General features: G+C 37.9%; 2 protein-coding genes across 12 annotated transcripts in view; one reads left to right on the forward strand and one right to left on the reverse strand.

Moving 5' to 3' along the window:
* Positions 1-15,940, reverse strand: part of RUFY3 (RUN and FYVE domain containing 3) — a 67,245-nt gene extending 51,305 nt beyond the window's left edge. For 3 of the 11 annotated variants that reach the window (XM_019757084.2, XM_074324481.1, XM_074324480.1), the window contains exon 1: positions 15,349-15,939. In XM_019757084.2, the coding sequence (XP_019612643.1) occupies positions 15,349-15,694 (346 nt within the window). In that variant the 5' untranslated portion in view covers positions 15,695-15,939. Of the gene's footprint in view, positions 1-1,576; positions 2,411-15,348 lie in introns of those variants that run through there. The other 8 variants (XM_019757087.2, XM_019757083.2, XM_019757085.2 and 5 more) reach the window with 7 other exon arrangements.
* JCHAIN (joining chain of multimeric IgA and IgM) overlaps positions 15,089-21,803 on the forward strand; it is a 43,386-nt gene continuing 36,671 nt past the window's right edge. Inside the window, exon 1 of the mRNA XM_074324483.1 lies at positions 15,089-15,207. The gene's annotated coding sequence lies outside the window, so the exon portion shown is untranslated. The remainder of the gene's footprint in view (positions 15,208-21,803) is intronic.

A 21,803-nucleotide genomic window follows, 5' to 3' on the forward strand; every position in this document is an offset into this window, starting at 1 on the left:
ATCAAAAAACAAATCTATATACAAAGAAATAAAATTATTCGAAACTCTTTTTGAGGCACTGATACACTGGCTTTTTTTTACACTGGATTTCTTAATTAAGGGAATATTTCATATTGTATGACTTTCAAAATGGACGGAAATATTTTTAAAAATAAGATATGTACACTGAGGCATTTTCTAAAAGACTTCTAGGTAGCCTTCTAAAAATGTATTTTTCATCCCTAGCGGCTGTTTTAAACAGTACTGTCATTGTATGGAACTCCAGCTGATGTCTTCCAACCCATGTGCACATTCTGAAACTCACAGCCAAAGGAAGTGTCCAACTGACAAAGCAATTGTTCAAAGATACAGAGGGTCTTAAAAACTACTTAAACATTGCCCCTAAAGACACACCCCAAATGACTACTTTGTGTTCTGTGATGCTAACCCTCTCCAATAATTTCTCAAGGCTAAGTCTAACTGGGAAAATAAAATCCTTATCAGACACAGTGGGTGAAATCTGAGTCATGGTAAGATTGCAGGGCAAGGTTAAGGGCAAGGAATCACTTTTCCTAACACCATCTGCTATGTGCAATTCACCTTCTGCCCTCTGTCCTGTAGATATGCCTAAACATCAGAAAGATGTTTATGAAGAATTTCTCTTCATGTGTGAGCATTTTTCTTCATTTTAACAGTACAAAATAAACACTAGCTAACAGGCCACTACCATATAAAAAAACAAAACAATTTGAGGCTATGACTAAAATTCATTCTCTTCCTTATGGTACTAAGTTAAAAGAATTAAGGGGGAGAGGCTACAAACCTCTCACAATTTAGAAAAGGTTCTGGAAGAAAGTCACAAGCCAAGAGACTACAAAGGCCTCAGAGCTACTGACTAGAAATTTCAAATGGGTCATCATAGTTACCACAAATAACTTACAAAAAGCAATAGCCAATAGATTCCATGAGTAGAGATTACCTTATTGATCATGTTTAACTTTTTTACGCATTATGCTTTTTTAAAGAGTCTATATTCATTAAATAAGCACTGAATGTAAAAACTGCTTTCTTGCCTAACCTAATAATCCATATTATTGAAAAACAATGTTTGCCCAAATATTTTTCTAGATATCATACATAGCCTGGTTAACATTACATCCAGATGATACGATACTCCTCGAACATTTTAACTGTATCATGTATGATCCTATAATAATAGTCATGCTGTCTTAACTCACTCTATTAAGAATTAGTGTGATTTCTGTAATAGTTTAGTATATAATTAAAATTAATAGCCTTTTCATTATCGATTAGGGTCAGATGTGGTAATTGACCTCAAATGTTCTCTTTAGAGGCTTAAAGACAAAGAACTCTAAACAAGACCAGCACCTTTTAAAAGGATACCTCAGGGGAGAGGGAAAAATATTTTTTTCCCAGTAGAGAAGGGGAGCTGGGCGGTAGACAGATGAAAGGTTTTCAGGGTTGGTAACAGTTTAGAGTTTAGAGTATGGGTTCTTCCTACCTCTCCCTGACCCTCCCAGCCCATTGTAACAATGAGGATGCTGGTGAGATACTAGTGGACGAGGTCTGACCATACCTTCATGGGTAGGCTCTGGGTCAGGCGTAAGTGAGATGTCATCCAGCTCTCGCAGGCAGAGCCATTCTCCATCCATAGACACCCGGAATTTGCAAAGGTAGATGGTCTCCATGGCAGCCTGTGTGATCTTGTCAGTGGTGGGGGTTGGCATATCGGTTGGAGGCGTCAGGGCAGACATGATGACTCAGCTGGGACCACAACACACACACACACACACACACACACACACACACACAAATAAATAAAACCTCACCAAAAAAACCCCAAATCCAAAGCTCTGGAACAAAGCTCTCAAGAAAAGGGGTGGGGGAGGTTAAAAAAAACACACACACACAAGGAAAAATACCTTATGGTTTAAGAACCAACTGTTCAAGATAAACAGTATTATGCTATCTTTTCTCATAGACAGTTCCTACCACATAGCAAAATAAGGTGATGCTTGTCTTCTCCCAGCTTCTCTCCTATCTTCCCTTCCCTACCCCGTTCTTTTTCAGTTGAGCTATAACGCTTTAAATCCTGCACAGTCGATGCCACCTTAGCGGGCTTTAAAACCTGGCCTCCGCATGAATAAGTAAAAAATCTTCCTTCTTGGTGGAGAAAAAAAATACAAAAGAAAAAAAAAATGAATGAAAAATAAACCGGTATTTTCAATTTAGCTTTAAAAAAATCCTGAACTGCAGAAATCACTTCCAGGATCTGCTCAGATGAGCCGGGATGCTGAGTTCTAATAGGATTGGTTGTGCGCAGTAAGCAGGGTGTTGACCAAAATGGCTGACTAATGAACTGAACTGAAAATTCAGGCTCATGTGACCAGCTGCTCCGAACGTAGGGCGAGCAATTCCCAGGATGCTTTATAGATGCTGCTGATGCAGGGGGAGCAATTAGGCTGCTCGCTCTCATCCTGCACAACCCACTTCCAGACTGTGCTAGTCAAACTGTGATCAGACATAACACAACGCACATATCCTCATCAATTCCCCTCACTTTGGGTAAAAGGGCTGGATAACAGGAGGACAATTAATACTGGGTAATACTCCATAGCAAAGATGGTAAAAGAGGCAGTTAGATTAATTCAACAAGCACATAATTCACCTCTATCTTTTATCCTTACATGCCAATTAATATTCTTTACTCTGCTAAAAGTGGTGTTTTAAGAAAAGCTAAAGCAAATTTTTCAATTTAAATATCATATTCTCAGGCATGTATAATTTCCTTCTCAAAAGTACAAAGACCTGAATTTTTTAGACTGGACAGAAATGCAAGGAAAAAAATCTGGAAGTTAAAAAAGTAAAAACAGACACACAGACCAATGGAACAGAATGGAGAGCCCAGAAATAAACCCACATACATATGGGCAAATAATTTTCAACAAAGGAGCCATAAACATACAATGGAGAAAAGAAAGCCTCTTCAATAAATGGTGCTGGAAAACTGGAAAGCCACATGCAAAGTATGAAACGAGACTGCTATTTATCACCATACACAAAAATTAACTCAAAATGGATCAAGCACCTAAATGTAAGACCTAAAACAATAAAATATATAGAAGAAAACATAGGTACCAAACTTACGAACTTGGTCTTAGAGAGGATTTTATGACTTTGACCTCAAAGGCAAGGGAAGTAAAAGCAAAAATAAATGAATGGGATTGTATCAATCCAGAAAGCTTCTGCACAGCGAAAGAAACCATCAACAAAACAAAAAGGCAACCACCGAATGGGAGAATATATTTGCAAACAACACCTCCAATAAGGGCTAATATTCAAAATATATAAAGAACTCATACAAGTCAACAACAAAAAAACCAAACAATTCAATTAAAAAATGGGCAGAGGACCTGAACAGACACTTCTCCCAAGAAGACATACAAATGGCCAACATATATATGAAAAACTGCTCAACATCACTAGCTAATAAGGACATGCAAATCAAAACCACAACGAGATACCACCTCACACCTGTTAGAGTGGCTATTATCAACAAGACAATAATACGTATTGGAGAGGTTGTGGAGAAAAAGGAACTCTCAGTACACTGCTGGTGGAAGTGTAAATTGGTACAGCCACTATGGGAAACAGTATGGAGCTTCCTCAAAAAATTAAGACTAGAGTTACCATATGACGCAGCAATTTTTCTTCTGGGTGACTACCTGCAAAACTTGAAAACATTTATTCATAAAGATATATGTACCCCTATGTTCATTGCAGCATTATTCATGATAGCCAAGACATGGAAACAACCAAAGGGTACTTCAATCGATGATTGGATAAAGAAGACATGGTACATATATATATGTGGTATACATATACTCAGCCATAAGAAAAAATGAAATGCAGCCATTTGTGACAGCATGGATTGGTCTTGAGAATATCATGCTAAGCGAAATAAGTCAGACAGAAAAAGTTGAGAACCATATGACTTTACTCATATGTGGAATATAAAACTGAAAGCAACTAACAAACAAAACTCACAGACACAGACAACAGTTTAGTGTTTACCAGAAGGGAAGGGGTAAGGGAGGAAGATCGGAGAGAGTAAAGGGAGTCAAAAATATGGTGATGTGAGGAGATTTGACTTCGCGTGGTGAACACACAATGCAATATACAGATGATGTATTTAGAAGTGTATACTTGAAACAAATATAATTTTATCAACCAATGTTACCCCAATAAATTTAGTATTTTTTAAAAAAGTAAAATCCTTTCCAATTAATAGCAACTCCACTCCTTTTGATGTTGCTGTATTTACCAAGTTTTTGCATTAAATATGTATTATGTTTCTAATCAGAAGATAAAACTGTTATATTTTAAAAACTCTCCCAAGCTGGAACATCCTAAAGGGCACATTATCATATTCTCTTCAACCAACCATCCAACTCACCCACCCACCACCTACATCTACATTATCCAATGAGGCATTTATACCTTGGTAGCAGAAAGTTAGGTACTTGCTTTCTGAGCTACATAAATAAAAATGAGATAGGGATAACAAAGATTTCTTTGAAAATGTTTTGGACTATTGAAAACAAGTGTTCTTTCTATTTAAGGGTTTGGTTTTAAGGAGGAAGATAAACTTCAAGAGGATTTATTTTGTTTTAGGGGTTTCTTATCAGAGGGATACCCAGATTTACTAATTACTGGAAACTAAAAAAATTATCCCTCAGTTTATTAGAATTTCATAAACGCTTAATTCTAATTTGAGACTGAGCTCAAAGAACCAGATTCTGTAGGTAAATAGGCATTTTTCATATTGTTAGAGGAAGGCAAACTGGCACAATGTAAGAATGCATATAAGTATATGCATATTTAAAATTAGGAAAAAGATCAGTAAGTTACTAAGGAAAATAAAATAGTCCAGGTTTCTTCAGTTCTATTGAAATATCTTCCAACATTATCTTACATCTGGACCCAGAGTTATCTGTTAGTCATTCATTCATTCATTCATTCATTCATCCATTCAGTAAATATTCACTGAGAGTGCTCCACGTGCCAGGCAGCAATCCAGGCACTGGGCATGTAGCAGTTAGACAAGATCACTTTTTCCAGGAAGCGGGGTTGGCATATCCAAATACTGAATACAAGACTTCATTAAACACTTTCACGTTTAACTACAGTTTGATTCCTTTCTAGCTAGACATATTTCCATTTTATACATTCAAGCTTAAAGGGGATAGCTTACAGTTTCATTTTAAGCCAGGCTATACTTCAAAACATAGTAAGTAGTCATTAACACTTTTAAGTTAAACTTACACCGAATAGCTCCTGGAACTACAATGCCACACAGTCCTGGCTCTCTGTACATATGTGTCTAGGTCACTGACACATTCTTAAAAAATAGAATAGTGAATATATGAACAAATCTGAATGCTTTGGGATTACCTGGCGTCTACCAATACGCCAATTCAGCCTGTCACACAAACCATGACAAACAATTTTTCCACCAACTGACCAATAAGCATTTACTAACCCTGAACAGGAGGTTCGGGTTGATTACAACATACCAGGACAAGAATGTCTAGGTTAATAAGCAGAGAAACTTGGTTAACCTTCCTTCCAAAGGTCCTCTCTCCAGTTAGAGGACACAGGGAGGGCAGCCCAAAGCAACTAAAACTTTTGCCCAGAAGAGAAAAATTTTCCTGCACTGGTTACCCTTGAGTTTCCCAGGTCTACCAGTTTGAGGAGGTATTAGCATCCATTTCAGAAATAAGATCTGTGGGCAGGCAGGAAAACCTGTACTTCCATTACCTAGTTATACCTATTTACAAGTAAACACCCTTGACTCTTCAGCACGAACGGTTACTCATTGCTCACAAGCAATGAATTTACTATGAAAACAAGCAATACTTGCATAAGACTAATAAAATAATTCTAAATATTGCTTAGTGCTGTTTTTACATGTGGGTTTTTACTAAGTAAACATATTAGCTTAGAATATAAAGGTAATATTATATTAAGTCATCAGTAAGACATGCAAACCTTGAAATTTTTTGCTCATATTCTCATTTTTTCTCATAAACATATAAAATGTACTGAACTATTTTTTCATTTGAACCCACTTGTGAATAAAGGTATATATTTGTAAGATAGTGGTAAGAAGGGCTGGGGTACACTCTTTGGCCCTAAAACAGAATTAATAGGCTTATGTGAAGTTCAAATCCAAGATGATGATCTAAATAACACTATGTTCTAGCTGCTTACACAGTCTGAATTTTCCACATTATGATTGATTCAAAGCAAATGAGATTCACATTTCAAAGTTAGAAGTTACACTCCTTTTAAAGTATATGTACTCAGTTACTATTATAAGACAGACTGATTTGTTATGCCCAATGTCCCTATTACACAATGAGGAAAAATTATTACTTAAGGTAGCTATTATTTATTGAATTTCTATTTTGTTAGACGCTTTATAAATACCATAGCAAATCCTCACAAGAACCCTGCATAGTAGATACTTAATATCCCCTCTTCACATACACGCAAACCAAAGGTAAGCCAAGTGACTGGCTGAAGATCACCTAATTAGCAAGTGGCAGATCTGGGATTCCAAGCTGTTTATGTCTAGATGTCCCAAGTCCATGTTTTCTTCTATGCATTGCAACATCAATATTCCATCCCAATGATTATGTTTTACTCAGGGAAAATAAAAACAAACAAAGAAAAAAAACACAGAAAAGGTCCTCATGAAATTTCCTAAATATGAATTTCAACAAATTTAGGATTTAAAGAAGAAAGCTTTCACACTTTATACCTTAATGCTTCACAAACCATGTATTCCACTTAGTCACCCTGACACATTTAGATCAGGTTTTTAAAAAGTAAGTGGGCATCTTCTGAGAAACAGAACCCAGCGTGGATCTTTCCTGCTGTGCAACCACTTCTGAATTTGGTGTAAACTGTTACCTTAATTTAAAAAATATTACAAATATACAGATGCCTAAACAATAGATTTAGCTTTAATTTTTTTTTAAACTTTATAGAAAGGGTTTCATGCTGTTTATAACCTTCTAAACCTTCCATTCAATATTGTGTTTTCTAAGATTCATCCACATTGTAGTGTGTAACTATATTGGCTGCTGTTATTATAAGGTAATATTCCATTGCATGTATAAACAATATTCTGATCCATTTTCATGGTGGTGAGCATTTGGGTTATTTCTAATTTTTTCATTTTAAATGATATTATTTAGATACTTTTCAGAAGTAATTTCTTGCAGGGATGCCTAACAAGTTTGAGGGTATTTCTTTTATAGGTAGAGGTCTCCTATTTTGCACATAATGATGCTTCTTAAAGTCTGTCAAACTAAATCAGTTTGTAAGTTTCGCAAGTTCTGTTTCCCAAGGCTTCCTGGATCACGGTTTTAAAATTTAAAAAGAAAAAAAAAAACCCTCATCTTCACCCACCCACTCCCACCCCCGTTTCAGTAGTTGTTGTTACCACAAAAGGGTCTCCTTGATAAATTATTATCACGATAACATTGGTGAAAAGCCCAGATGTTTTGCTAAATTAGAAGATGATTCAATGGAATGATTATGATTTTTTCACATGTTCCAGTCTTCCCTCCCTTTCACTTCCCTACTTACTTGATCTATTATGCTCACCCCTGATGCTGATATTTCTATAATTTTAGGTTTATATATTCGGCAGACTCAGTACTACTTTGTATAGTAGTTGAGGTCTGACAATTGAGTTTGCAAACTTATTGCAACGATGCTGCTAACCTTTTTTGATTCGGAGGGATTATTCATTACGAATTTGTACCAGCTGGACAAATAGTTAACCAAGTTTACTATTTGGAAGTGCTGAAAAGGCTGCATGAAAAAGTTAGATGAAAATGACCTGAACTTTCCCCCAACAATTCATGGCTCTTGCATCATGACAATGCACCAGCTCACACGGCACTGTCTGTGAGGGAGTTTTTAGCCAGTAAACAAATAACTGGTGCATTGAACACCCTCCCTATTCAACTGATCTGGCCCCCAATGACTTCTTTCTTTACCCAAATGTAAAGGAAATATTGAAAGGAAGACATTTTGATGACATTCAGGACATCAAGGGTACTATGACAACAGCTCTGATGACCATTCCAGAGCGAGTTCTAAAATTGTTTTGAAGGGTGGACTAGGTGGTGGCACCAGTGCATAGCTTCCCAAGGGGAGTACTTCAAAGGTGACTGTACTGATATTCAGTAATGACGTATGTAGCACTTTTTCTAGATAAATTCGTGTACTTAATTGTCAGACCTCGTACTATAAAATGATTATACCTAAGAAGCTGAGTTGTTATTTTGTTAGAAACAAACATCACCAAGAGTATTAAATAATGCATAATCTTTTTTACTTGTTAAAATTAACCAGAATAAGACTAGAAATAACTCCTACCTTAATAACTAAAACTGATTTCATGGCTAAATGGCAGTAGGCGATGATTTACAGATGTTAAGCTACCAAAGACTTACTAATGACCTTGGGAAATTTATCCCCTTGTCTCAATTTATTCACTATAAAATGAAACTAAATAAATTGCTTCACAAAGGTCATAAGATCCATGAGAAGAACTTTGCCTGATTTGCATACGATTATACATCTGCTTAACACAATACCTACCAAATACTAGACTCTCAATAGATACTTGTTGGTTTACTCATAGATGTTACTCTAAAGTACTCCATAGTCTTGCAGTGGTATATTTCCGCCTTCCTGTTTCACTTTAACCACAAAACCCCCAAGTTCTATAAAATTAATTTACATTTTTATGCCCCAATAAACAGGCTTTATTCATTTGTGCCTAAGAGAATCATTTATCTAACAGGTATAGGATATCTACTATGTGCTAGATACTAGGGGTATGAAGAAAGAACAAGGCAATAGACAAGAAAAAGACAATTACAGATGTTTTAGAAATTCCTAAGTCCTGTCACACAGATTCAGTGTTATTTACATATGTATTTTCTATATCAAATTGGTGACTTGTGAATCATTCATTCATAGCAAATGTGGCTTTACTGAGTAGGACAAGGAACTAGAAGGGCTGCTGCCTGTGAAGGATTAATTTATAGTTAAGGACATGATTCCAGTTATGGGAGACAGTGAAGAAGGCTGAGAGAGCACGTGGACTCTGCAGTCAGACGCACACAGTGAATCCAAGGCCACCACTAGAAGCTCAGTAACCTTGGCAAATTGCTTGTTTCCGTCCCTGTTTCTTCACTGACAAAATGGGGATAATAGTATTAGCTACTTCAGAGTTAAATGAAGCAATGCAAGTAAAATGCTTAGCACGGTGCTTGGCACAAAGTAAGTAGTCAGTAAACGTCAGCATTGTCATACTTATAAGTGTCATACTCCCTTTGAGAGTTCTGGAAAGAAAACGTGAAAAGCAAAACCTTTATCATCACATGAAACAAAAGTCAGTAATGATGAATGCCATGGGACTGCGGCAGAGGAAAGTAAAAAGGAGATCCAAGCAAAGGGTATGCTGGCGTATCTTTCTGGCCTTGAGGAAGAAAGAAGAGTTGGGGTTAGAATTTTACCAGCAATCACATCAGGTGACCAGAGTTCCTAAGTTCATAAAAAGGCAAGGGAAGTAGATAGATGTCTGTGGAGAGTCCCTAAACGGATGCTAAAGTTAGATGAACCACATTCTAAAAGCCAACATGCTGAAACAACTTCTGCTTTCTACATGCTTCCTGCTATCACAGCCAGCCATTTCTCCTCTCCTATGATTATGAGGTTTCATTCAAACTTTTCCTCCTCCGCCCTCCCCTCCATGCCACTCTCTCTGACATGCTGAGTGTCATGTCCATTTGGTATGGAACAACTATAGAACCAGACAATCACTAAGATGGGCTCTGTGAAAAGGAATATCATGTTGGCCAGCAGCTCTCAACTCTTGATATGTTTCAGGAAGACTGTGAACTTTTCATAATTATTCAAATATAGCTACAGTACAGGCCATGGCCATATTGATAGTTACCCTCAAATACCACTGCTTTGTAACTAAAAGCAGTTCCTTTCACATAATTTCTAGCCGATTCTTTAATGCATATGCTGCACTACTAACTTCCCAAAATAAAGCTTTAAATTTTAAAGTTCATACTTGAACCACTTTGCACTATAGTAAGAAGTTTTGATGTTAATAACGTTTAGGTAGAAATATAACCATTGTGACATCCTGCAAAATTCATTAAAATGAGATTCTAGTTTTATTTATGATGGCTACAGGTCACCTATAGTGCAATGATAAAGAGGAAGCCTATTTTTTAGGCAACTTTTTTAATTTAAGGAATTTTCAAAAACACTGGCCAACAAGGAAGTAGCATTATTTCATTCAGTTAATTCTGCCACACTCTCATCATCCACCTAGACTTTTTACTATCTATAACCTACACTAGAAAAATATGTTCTCTTAGCTTCTTCATAAAATTCTACCTCTTTAACACACAGATTTCTGTTAAAAGTCAAACAAAAAGGGAAAAGATGTAAGACAGAATACAGTCAGGCGAGTATGTTTTGAGGCCAACACCAGTCTTTCAGTCTGAAAAGTTTTTTTTGCCATCTTTCTTGTGCTCTCTCTCCCACACAGCAACTTTACCGTCCTCTAGACCCAAACTGGTTTCTTGAAGGCCTTTGTTTAGGGAGCACATACTTAGAACATAAGCTTTGGAGTCAGACTATTCAGGAATATGAATTCATTATCTGTCCTTCAGTTTTAAAAAATTGCAATATACATAAATATTGAATCATTATATTTATGTTGTACACCTGAAATTAATATAATGTTATATGTCAATTATACTGCAATAAAAAAAACAAAACAAAAAGACACACCTCTCGGGGATAGGGCCAGAAATCGGTTAACAAGACCTTCAGGTAATTTTGATGTGTGCTAAATTTGAGATAAGACCTTTCCTAACACCATAGAACCTGTATGTCCAGAATATAATCTTCTCTATAATCCAAGGTTATTCTATCAGATTTTTTTGAATTTTATAATAATTTAGATAAGTCACTCTAGAGACACTAAATAGTCTTATGAAAAACATATGTTGCGTCCATCTACTTAGATGAAGTCTCTCTGGACTCGTCCTCCTCCCCATTTTTTATTTTCAGCTTTCATTATTAAGTGAGTAGTTTTACGTATTGGCTCTTCTATCTATTGGAAATTTTAAGAAATACCTCTTATAAATATAACAAAAAAATTTATAAGTAATGATATATGTGAAATTTTTAGCTCTCTGCGTGGCACATAAAAATATCTTATAATGGTAGTCACTAAATACTATTATTATCTTACTAATCACATTCTTTATTCATAATTGTTTGGGTTACATAACTACAGCAAAACCTTTGTTACCTAATGAAGAGATTTATAGGATCCTCTAGCATACAGAATGAAGCGAAGATCAGAAATAAGAAAACTCATGTCTATAAAAAATGAGATTATGGGGGTGGCTGGTTAGCTCAGTTGGTTAGAATGTGGGACTCTTAACAAGAAGGTTGGTGGTTCGATCCCCACATGGGCCACAGTGAGCTGTGCTGTCCACAACTAGATTGAAACAACTACTTGACTTGAAGCTGATGGGTCCTGGAAGAACATACTTAAATAAAAGTTAAAAAAAAAAAAAAAAGATGAGATTATGGTTATCAAGACGGGAGCATCCAAACGTAAATCAAAGACAAAGATTACAGCTAACATTCTGAAATTGTTGCTTTGTCACTCAGAAGTATGATCTGACTTTCTGATAAAGACCAGGCTAGAAGGGTAGGTAAATACAGAAGAAAGAAGGCAGAAGAGAAAGGAGAAATTGGCTGGAAAGACAAACTGTGATAGTTTAGGCAGAATGGTGATAAAAGCCAAATCAGGTAGGCAAGCAGCAAACAGGCTGATAAGTCATATGGCAGAAAATGGGGGCATGATCCAGCTCCCTGTACCTCAGAAGCTCAGGATGTCCCAGGTCATTTCAGATGAGTGTGGAAAGAACCCACCTGCATTTTGATACTCATAAGGGCTAAACTCCCATACTCTGGTAGTCACTAATCTACAATTACACAGTCTGAAGATGCTATGTTTCTGAGAATTTTTTCTGTTTTTATGGACCCTTATATCTGCCATTTGACAAAACAGCATTTAATGGATCAGAAAGCAGCTCTTTGCATTCTCAATACAGTTGGAAAAGAGCTGAAGGCCAACAGGTTTGTGAATCACAATATTGTAAATGCGGCACTTCTCTACATGAATTATATTAAAAAGTTGTCTTTTTCCGAAAGGGAAAAGGGCCCTATTAAATAACCATCAACATGTCTGTGAACATATGCAAAAGTTCTGAAGGAAAACTCACCGAACTCAAAGGAGGTGTTTTTTGCTAATAAATGGTGGTGGTGATGGGGGGTTTGGGGCCAACAGAGAGGAAAATTCACTTTGTACTCAATGTACTTGTGTATTATAAAATATCTAAAAATGAGAATAGATCCATGTGTTACTTGCAATTTTTATAAATCAATGAAAAAAATAGCATGGTAGAAACTTTTATGAGATTTAAAAGTTAGAAGCACAAAACTTTATGAGGTTACCAGCCCTCAAAAGCTTCAGAAAGGAACATTACCCAGTAGGGCACATCAGAAACCTTTCTTTTATATTGTATTGAAGCACATTATATGGATATTACATCCTGCAGGACTTTACACTGACACAATACACATCACAAACCCTGAAAAAGTTTAGGCTCTTCGGCACACATTTTGCTCTCTTCATCAGTGTCACTTAAAGCAAAACTTCTGAACTCAAATGTAAAGATTAACTAAAAATCTGAGTACAGATTCTGAAATAAAAAAGATAATACTGCCTTAATATACCATGTCTCAAAGTTATTATATATTATGCACTTTTGGCAAATACATTAGTGAGAGTTAAAAATGAGGTATTGATGAGGTAAATATTCATCAGGTTGAGTACATTTACTGAGAGGCTGAGTACATTACATGAGAGGCTGAGTACATTTACTGTCCTGTTATTGAAATGAGAGGTCTTTTAGAAACTGTTTAGTCTCAAATAGACAGTCAGGACACCCAGGATTCTGATATCCAGGTACGTCATAGAAAGCAATATTGCACTGACTCTGCAGGGCAGCAACAAGAAAGTATTTTTATTAATAAACAGAGCATTCCTTTTTCCAAGCATGCATGGGTTATAAAGTACATATTTAAAAAGCAGGTAAAAATAAAAACTCACAGTCTAAAACAAGAACTATTTTAAGTCTGTTTTATATTTGAATAAAACATGTACCAGTGATCTTTTACTAATATGAAATGTCCTCAGTAACTGGTCTTTAAAAACAGTGGAGTGGGACACATGCATTTTCTCAGTAATATTTCTGAGCTCTTACACACCAACAATTTCAGAAATAAACCCATCAGGAACTATTAGAATTTTATGTGCTAACAAATCGTGTTATACATTTGCTACTGTTGTAGAGACTAAGATTTCACACTTACGAAATTTTAGCTTTAAGTTTTCCATTCCTGATCTCGATCATACCTAGGCTCCAGTTTTCTAACATTACTTTAAAAAAGTGTCACCCCTTAATAAAAGGAAGTAATCAAATATAGTTAATTGAAATTCAGATTAATCCTCACAACTGATTCTGGCCAACAGCTGAACATTTTTCCTACATCAAACCTTGAATTACAACTGTTACAGTTATGAAGAATTGATAGAACTGTCTTCATTCTATAGTGATGTGGTTAATAAATAGATTGCACAGAAATAAAAAAAGATGCTGTGTTTAAAGTAGAAAGCAGATTCCTTAGAAAATGAAAAGCAGTATTGAGAATATTTTTATCTTTACTTACTCTGCTTATAAAAGGACTAATTTCTGTCCTGATTTTGATACTCCCACCTGGAGATGCGGGCTGACCACTGCAACACCCAAATTACAGTTTTACTAAGACTCTTAGTCAATGGTCAGTGTTGGCCCTCCTTCTAGGTAAGTAGTAAAGTAATAAACAGTAAGAAATAAAGTAATAAATGTGACACTGGACTACATGTTGCTGAATGCAATGGACCCTAATCTAGCAGGGACCATCCACCACAGTTTTGGATGTCTGGTGTTTGCTTCAAGAGCATGAGATTGGTAGGCAAGGAATCTGGGTCAACTTCATTCCTTCTCTTACTCTGTTACTTTGGACAAATCACTTAATCATACTGATCTTCAGCTCCTCATCTGAAAAAGCAGCATTGTATTTATGGCTCACAGAGACGGTAGGATTAACTATGACAATCACAGCAGATGCACATAGGAAATATTCAACTAACAATCTTTTCCTGGCGGATGGATCACAGAGCAGAAAAGGCAAAGTCAGAGTTTCGTGGCAGTGCAGAGTTGTTAGAATCTTTGGGAGTGAAAAGAGAGAGGGAGGGAGAGAAAGGGAGAGAGACAGGTTCCCTCATCACCCTAGGCAAGTTTCTCTCCCTTTACAGAACTCATACAGCAAAGTGTTTGGCATTTATATCATGCCTTGTATCTTCAGTCACATTTTCATACTGTAAGATCTTGTCTTTTTAAACCAGATTTAACACTCCTCTAACAGTCTTTTATACACAGTGTCTACTCTATCGGGCCCGGCTCATTACATGGATCAATAAACATTTGGTGACTGATAGAGCACACAGTAGGGTCAGCTACATTTGCTGGGCTCCCTTGACTGGTTTCAAAAGGTGAAGGCCTCTTCCTGCCAAACGATATAATCCTGGGTGGTGCCCTTCAAAGCCACCCCATTCCCTTCTTGTCATCTCGCGCACTGTTCCTGATTTCTCTTCCCATTCCGGGGGACGGATCTGTAATATTTATGGGTATGGAGTGAACGCTCGTAAAAAATTCAGTGGTACAACTGAGGCCGCCCTGGCGGCGGCGTTGCAGCAGCCACACCTACTTGGGTGCCGCGGCACCCGGAGCCGGGAGAAGGCGGGCCAGTGGGGCTGCCGGGTCTCTGGGAGCCGCCCCCTCCTCGACTACTCGGGGAAAGGCTTCCCCCAGCCGGGGACCGGGTCTGGGACCCCGCGAGCACGTGAGCGCCCGGCCCAGAGAGGAGGTGAGGCAGGCCGGGCGGAAGCCCGTGGCCTGGGGAGAGTCGGAGGTAAATAATCCGGCGCCCGGACCATCGCCGCCCCCTGCGCCCCGAGACAGGAGCTTCCCCTGCGCTGCCGCCTTCCCCGCGCTCCGCGGGCCCGGGCCGGCCCTTCCCCGCGGGGGTTCCCCCTTCCCCGCCGCCACTCACGGTGCTTGCCGCCGCCGCCGCTCGGGTAGCTCAGCAGCAGGAAGGGCAGCGGGGAGCCCGGCGACGGCGGGGTCCTCCAGGCGCGCTGTTGCTGCTGCGGCGGCGGGCGCGCTGCGAAACCCGCGCCTCCATCGCCTGGGTAGAGCAGGAAGAAGGGGGCGGCCACCGGCGAGTCTGGCTCCGACTGCCCGCCGGGAGAGGCCAGAGGCAGCTCGGCCTCACCCTCTCGGTCCGCGACCCCGGCCGGAGCGCGGCGCGGCTCATCCAGCCGATGCTCTCCGCCCCTCGCCGGCTCCTCGTTGCAACTTTCGGTGACGGAGGTGGGCGGTGGCGAAGTCTCAGCCATGCTGGCTTCTTTATACACCGCCGCCTCCGACTCGCACCCAGGTCCGGGCGGGGGAGCAGAGGGTCACGGCCGGGAGCCGCTGCCCGGTCCGATCCGCGCCGCCGCTGCCACCTTTCTCCTTGGCCACGGGCGGGCGTCTGGGCTCCGCCGCTCAGTCTACAACCCGCCCCGCCGGCGTCCGAGCCAGCTGGGGGGACAGCCCCGCCCGACGGCTCGGCCTCCTTACCGGCAGCCTCCTCTCGTCTGCCCCTCCCGCCCCGGCCTCCAGCTCGCGGCGCGGCTCCCCCAGGGGGCGGTGTCCTCCTCTTCCCGTCGTTCGTTTCCCTCCCGAGGCTCCGGTCTCCTTGCGGACCCCGGGAGGAGACGGCGCCCTGTGCCTGGTCCTTACCCGCCCCGGACCTGACCCTCTTCAGCGGTCAGGTGTGTTCGCCCCCCTGGTACTTGAAAGGTGGGAGACCTGGCGAAATATCTAGCGGCGTTTTGTGTGTAACCACCTAACTTTATCGGTAGCACGGAGGCACAAAGATCTGCGTTGAATAAGAGGCAAAAGCTATTTTAAAAAGGACCCCCGCTCCTCCTCCCCTCCGGTATTAAACTGTACCATTTGCCTTTCACACACTAGAACTTTAACCGTTGATTTACGGTTTTGATTCAGGAGCTTTTTTACGTGAAATACTAGAGGTGGGTCACTGCCTCCCACCACCTCTTTTGTTCCCTGTCATGTGCGCTGTATAGAAATCTGGTGTTCCGGGTTCGATTGAATGCATTTTAAGCCAAATAGTTTAGAATTCATGTGACAAGCGTCTATTACGGGTCGACAGTTTTCACTTTCATACTGCCTGTGTCTCGCTAGTAATTGGCCACTGCTGCTCTATTTTGAATATGTGAATCAATGATTACTGATCCAGTAATTCCCATAAGTCAACATTTCTTTCTCTATTAAAAACAGTTTCTTGTTACTGTCATTATTCTTTATGCTGCCTCCATGAACGTGCCACCGTATTTCCTGATTAGCTTTGTATTCCGGTTGCAAAATGCTGGCATAGAATCCATGTTAACTCATAATTTAAAATCACTGTAGTGATTTTAAATTATCACTACACTTAGTAACACTTTGCCCACCTGGTTTTTCCTCCTTCTCTGGTCTGTCTTTCCCTCTGTAAAGGAAGTTATACTTCTCTGAAAGGAAAAGTAAACCTTTTTATTATTGGTATTATTGTCCGAAAATCACTCTTGAAATTACCACAAGAAATTGCCACGAGACTTCTACTATTATCTTCCACCAAATCTTTTAAACAAGAAGCATTTAAAAGTGAGATGTTTACAAGAAGCTAACTTCAAGCAATCAAAACATTTCTTAATAGCTTTTCACTTTCTGGCATTTCCCTAACCTGTAGATCCCAGCCCTACTGCCTACTTCAGTAAGTTATTTATCCTCTGAACCTGGATTCCTCTTCTGTAAAAGTGATTTTATTAGTTATTCATAGAGATGTTGTGAGGGTTAAATAAAAAATATAAATAAAGCCTTTAAAACAGGGTATGGCATAGAGTAAAATAATTATTAGCTATATTTTATCATTTTGACAGAACAGCGTATAACATGATAATAAAAACAAAATTGGGGGGAGCCTTTTCATCATATCTTTAGAATTTTGGAAGTCTGATGGGCCTTTTCATTTCAGTTTTGGTGAGGGTCTTTATAAGAAAACATATTTGCCTTTTAGTATTTGCAAACTGTATAATACCTTGGAAAGAAAAAACTATAAGATTCCAGAAGACATACATATATTCTGTAGAGAACTGTTGACATTTTATTTTAGCCCCCAGACATAAGTTACATACAGGTAAAGAGAGATTTCAGTTATTGGAACCTGATACAAAAGCCACAATTTGTTCTGAAAGCTTGTTATCTGCATCAGTTTTCTCACTTTAAATTTTTTTTCACTTTTCGGTTACAGTTGAGATTCAATATATTAGTTTTAGGTGTACAACATAGTCGTTAGACATTTATGTAACTTAGGAGGTGATCCCCCTTAAGTCTAGTACCCACCTGACACCAATATTATATTCCCTATGCTGTACTTTACATTCCCGTGACTTTTGTAACTGCCCATTTGTACTTAATCCCTTTACCTTTTTCCCCAGCACACCCCCAACCCTGTATTATATGGTTTTAACACCCATCCTTAATTGGATCTTTTGCCTAGTTTTTCTTGGCGGAAGTTTCAAAGTATCATATTTTTGTCAAGTTCCTACACGGAGATATTTTGCAATGTTCCAGTAAAGAATTTGACAAGAATATACACTGATGGCGTTGTAGGTAAAAGAAAAAAGAGCAGAGTCCTCACAAATCACTCTTTAGAAAGGCTGATAAGCAGCCAAGGGAGTCACCAAGTTAACGCATGAAACACTACCTACTCTATAAATTGCTAGTGTTCTCCCTTCTAGTTAGCCAGGATACCTATAGGTATTAGGAATACTGACATGCTTGGAATCTTACAGTGTATTGGTTTTTTTATGCCTTTCTACTTTAAAAAAACAGTTCTATTTATGCTTTGTCATTAATTAAGTGGCAGTGTAATGAATATAGAAAATCAGCTGAAATATGAGTCCTTTAAATTGTACAGGCAAGGCTATTTATGAGCAGTTTCTTTAAAAGTGGATGGTACTCCAAGTTCCTAGTTTCTTATGCTTTTGGCTGTTGGATCAATATAATCACAGCTCTGCATAAGCTCTAGTGACATAAAGGGCTGATTCAGCTGCTGCACACATCTAGGGAAGCCAAGATTATGAAAACAAGCCTAAACATGTTGCTCCTTCTTGACAATGCACAGAGTATCATCTTACACTCTTTTAAAGTGACAAAATCCTAGCACTGTAAGAATCAAGCTCTATTTTTCTTGTAAAATAAAGCAAGAGGTACTTTTCAACTTTACCTGCATTTACTTATCCATGTTTGGTTTTTAGAAACTGATCTTAAGGATGGACATTTAAAATATATTACAAAATCTTTTAGAGATCAATGTCAGGATATACTTTTAACATAAGCTTCTTAGAGCTGTGATCAGAGAAAAGATACCGCTTGGGAGGGTTGATATTTTTTTTCAGTATAGTATATGGGTTTTATGATTCTGTAATAATGGCTTTATTCAGCATTTGTTTTTCATAGTGCAGTATTTGGGAAAAGTCTTACTTGAAAACCAGGCAATTAATTCATGTTAAATTTCTGATTTTAATAAATGCAGGAATTTACTTATACTAATTAGTTAATATAAATCCTTCATGTGAAAGCTCTCCTATAAGTCCGCTGATCTTTACTTTTGAATTACTACGTTTTGATGTCTGTTATTGACTTAGTTTTTCAAACATTAATTACAAAAATACTTAGACAATATATACCTCCTTTCCATGTTTATTGTATGTATAATACTCTTAAGAAAAAATAGCACTATTTTTAATGTAATATTCTTAAGAGTACAATGCACCCTTAAGAAAGGTATTTATTTTAAGCAATGTATTCAGTCCAGGTCAAACAATGGCAGTTTTCTTTGGGTGGTGGAAATATGGATGTACTTTTCCATTTTTCCACTTTTGTGTATTTGCAAGTAGTTTATAGTGAATATATTAACTTTATAGTAGAAAATAAATCATGTTGAGGGACTATTTTGATTAATATTTTGATAATTACTCTTTTTAATGAAGATCTGCTAACAGCAAAGTTGTGTTCAATGTGTATACTGTGGAGAAGTAGAATTCCTATCCTAGAAGAGCTTATCATACTTAGTCTTTTAGACTTTTAATATTTGTGTTGCTGAAATTATTTGGTGGTTTGCTTTTGCTGACCTTCTATGATAACAGTTTGTTCTAAATCCCAGGCACTTTTTCAGATGCTCTTCTAAATTTCTCACAAATTTGTCCCTTGATTTGTTCTGCTTTAACTGAAATCTTCATCTTTTCTTGCCTGTATTATTGCAAAGGACTCCTAGCTGGGTTTCCTGCCTGTTTTTCATCTATTCCAACTTCATTGCTCTACCGAAGTTAAAGTAATTTGCTTTTCTGAAGGATGCTCTTATTATGTCACACTGATTCTTAAACACTTTGATTACCTTCTCCATATCTGGGATATAATCTAAGCTCCTTAAGGTCTTTAATGATCTAACCTCTCCCCACAATTCCTTTCCAGTATCATCTTCTACCTTCCTCACACTCTTCTCCCCTTTGGGTAACTTGAAGGTTTGGCCTTATTCATATTGCCACACCTACTCTTCTCCCAAGATTCCACTCAAACAGATCTCTGCCCTCCTTCTGTGGAGAGGTACATGCCTCTTTTGAGGTCCTATTGCATCCTATCTAAACAGTAATGGCGCTTACTGTAATGTGTCTATTTCTTCTACCAAAGTGTCTACTCCCAAAGTTGACATCTTTGAGTTTTTACAATGCATAACCGCTTTATTCTACTAGTTCTCAACCATCCCCTTTTTATTAAAAACTCCTTTTTTCTTTCTAAAATCCTATCAAAAGTCCTTATTTCTGTGGCCATCAGGGACCCTGGATAGAAGTGATTCAGAAAAATTGGATTATGAAATTTAAGAAATAAACTTATTTACTTGGCCTTAATTTTCCTCTTTTTGTATGTTCAAACATGATATAGTTATAAATGCATGTCTAAAAGAGCTCACTTAATATTAAAAAATTCTAGGTGCTAATAAAATTCTGTTCAGTCACCTACTTACTTTGAGTAATCCCCTCTCCCACGCACAGTAAGATGATCATATACCTAGTATACATATTAATGAAGCAATGCTTAAGGTTAAAAGGAACAGTCAGTCCCCTAGTGTAAGGTTTCCTGAAGTCCAAGGACTCTTGGTTTCAGAGTCTAGGAACCCACTGATGTGGTATGTAAAATGGCACGATTAGGCCTGTTCTTTTTTTTGGTGGAGGTGGGAAGGTCCATTGCTTTCAACAATTCTGATGGGGCTACCCTCAAGGTTTTGTAGTTCCAATGGTAACCACATCATATTTCATTATTGTAATTCATTTCATTCATATCTTTTATTAGCTAAGAGAAACCTAAAATTCAGTGTGCCCAGAGCAGTGTTTCCAAAGTATGTTCTATAGACCATTTGATGGTATCATCTAAGGCACCTGTTAAAAATGCACATCCCTGGGTCAAAATCAGGCCAGTTAAATCAGAAACTGTAGAGGGCACAAGTAACTGATCCTTAGACATTTTGGGTTAAGAACCATTATGAAAAAACCAAGGAGAAAATGAACTCTTTCAAATGTTTAGTTTTTTTAAAAAATGGATTAGTAGTAACTAATACTAAGCACTACCTGCCTGGTGCTGTTCTAAATGTGTATTATATGGCTTAACTATTTAAATGGTTATAACAGTCATGCGTTATTCAATGTGAGGAAATTGAACATAGAAAAAAGTTAAGTAGACACAACATAAGTGGTGAAGTGGATTTAAACTCAGTCTGGCTCCAGAGGTCAGGTTCCTAATTACTACCCTATATTGTTTCTCTTAAGGCAGAACAATTTTACTATTTTATTCTAGTTTTTTTTTGCAGTTTAAAAAATGTTGATTCTTAATAGTTACTGTAATTTAAAGGTTCACTTTGCAGCAAATGTGAAAAAAATCGTTTTTTTCAAAAACGAATAGCTGAATCAAGAAAACATCTGAAATACATGGCTTAAGTCAAGTATATTAAAATACAAACTTTGCTATGAGAAAATACACTAAGCAAAAACACGTTAACATTTGTTGATTTGGGTGGTGTTAAATTTTCTGTACTGTTTCAACTTTCAATAGCAAAATACAAATGGTTTTAAAAGAATCAGTATCTAAAACAATTTTAAAAATCTGATTTATTACCTGAAGCAATATGCATTTTGAATGATTTGTAACTCTGATTTGTGTGATTTTTTTTTTTTTTTGGTATCACCTACTATTCAGACAGTGGTACATGTTCCTCATTGTGATCCCTGAGATCTAAATTATACCGATTTTCACCTTTCATGAATTATTTTGGAAATGTGAACTTTAAAGTAATATAAAGTCATATTACTTTAACATATTAAAATGCTTTTACTTCATACAACCAGA

The sequence above is a fragment of the Rhinolophus sinicus genome, linkage group LG02 (assembly GCF_036562045.2).
Source record: "Rhinolophus sinicus isolate RSC01 linkage group LG02, ASM3656204v1, whole genome shotgun sequence".
In the NCBI taxonomy this organism is placed as follows: Eukaryota; Metazoa; Chordata; class Mammalia; order Chiroptera; family Rhinolophidae; genus Rhinolophus; species Rhinolophus sinicus.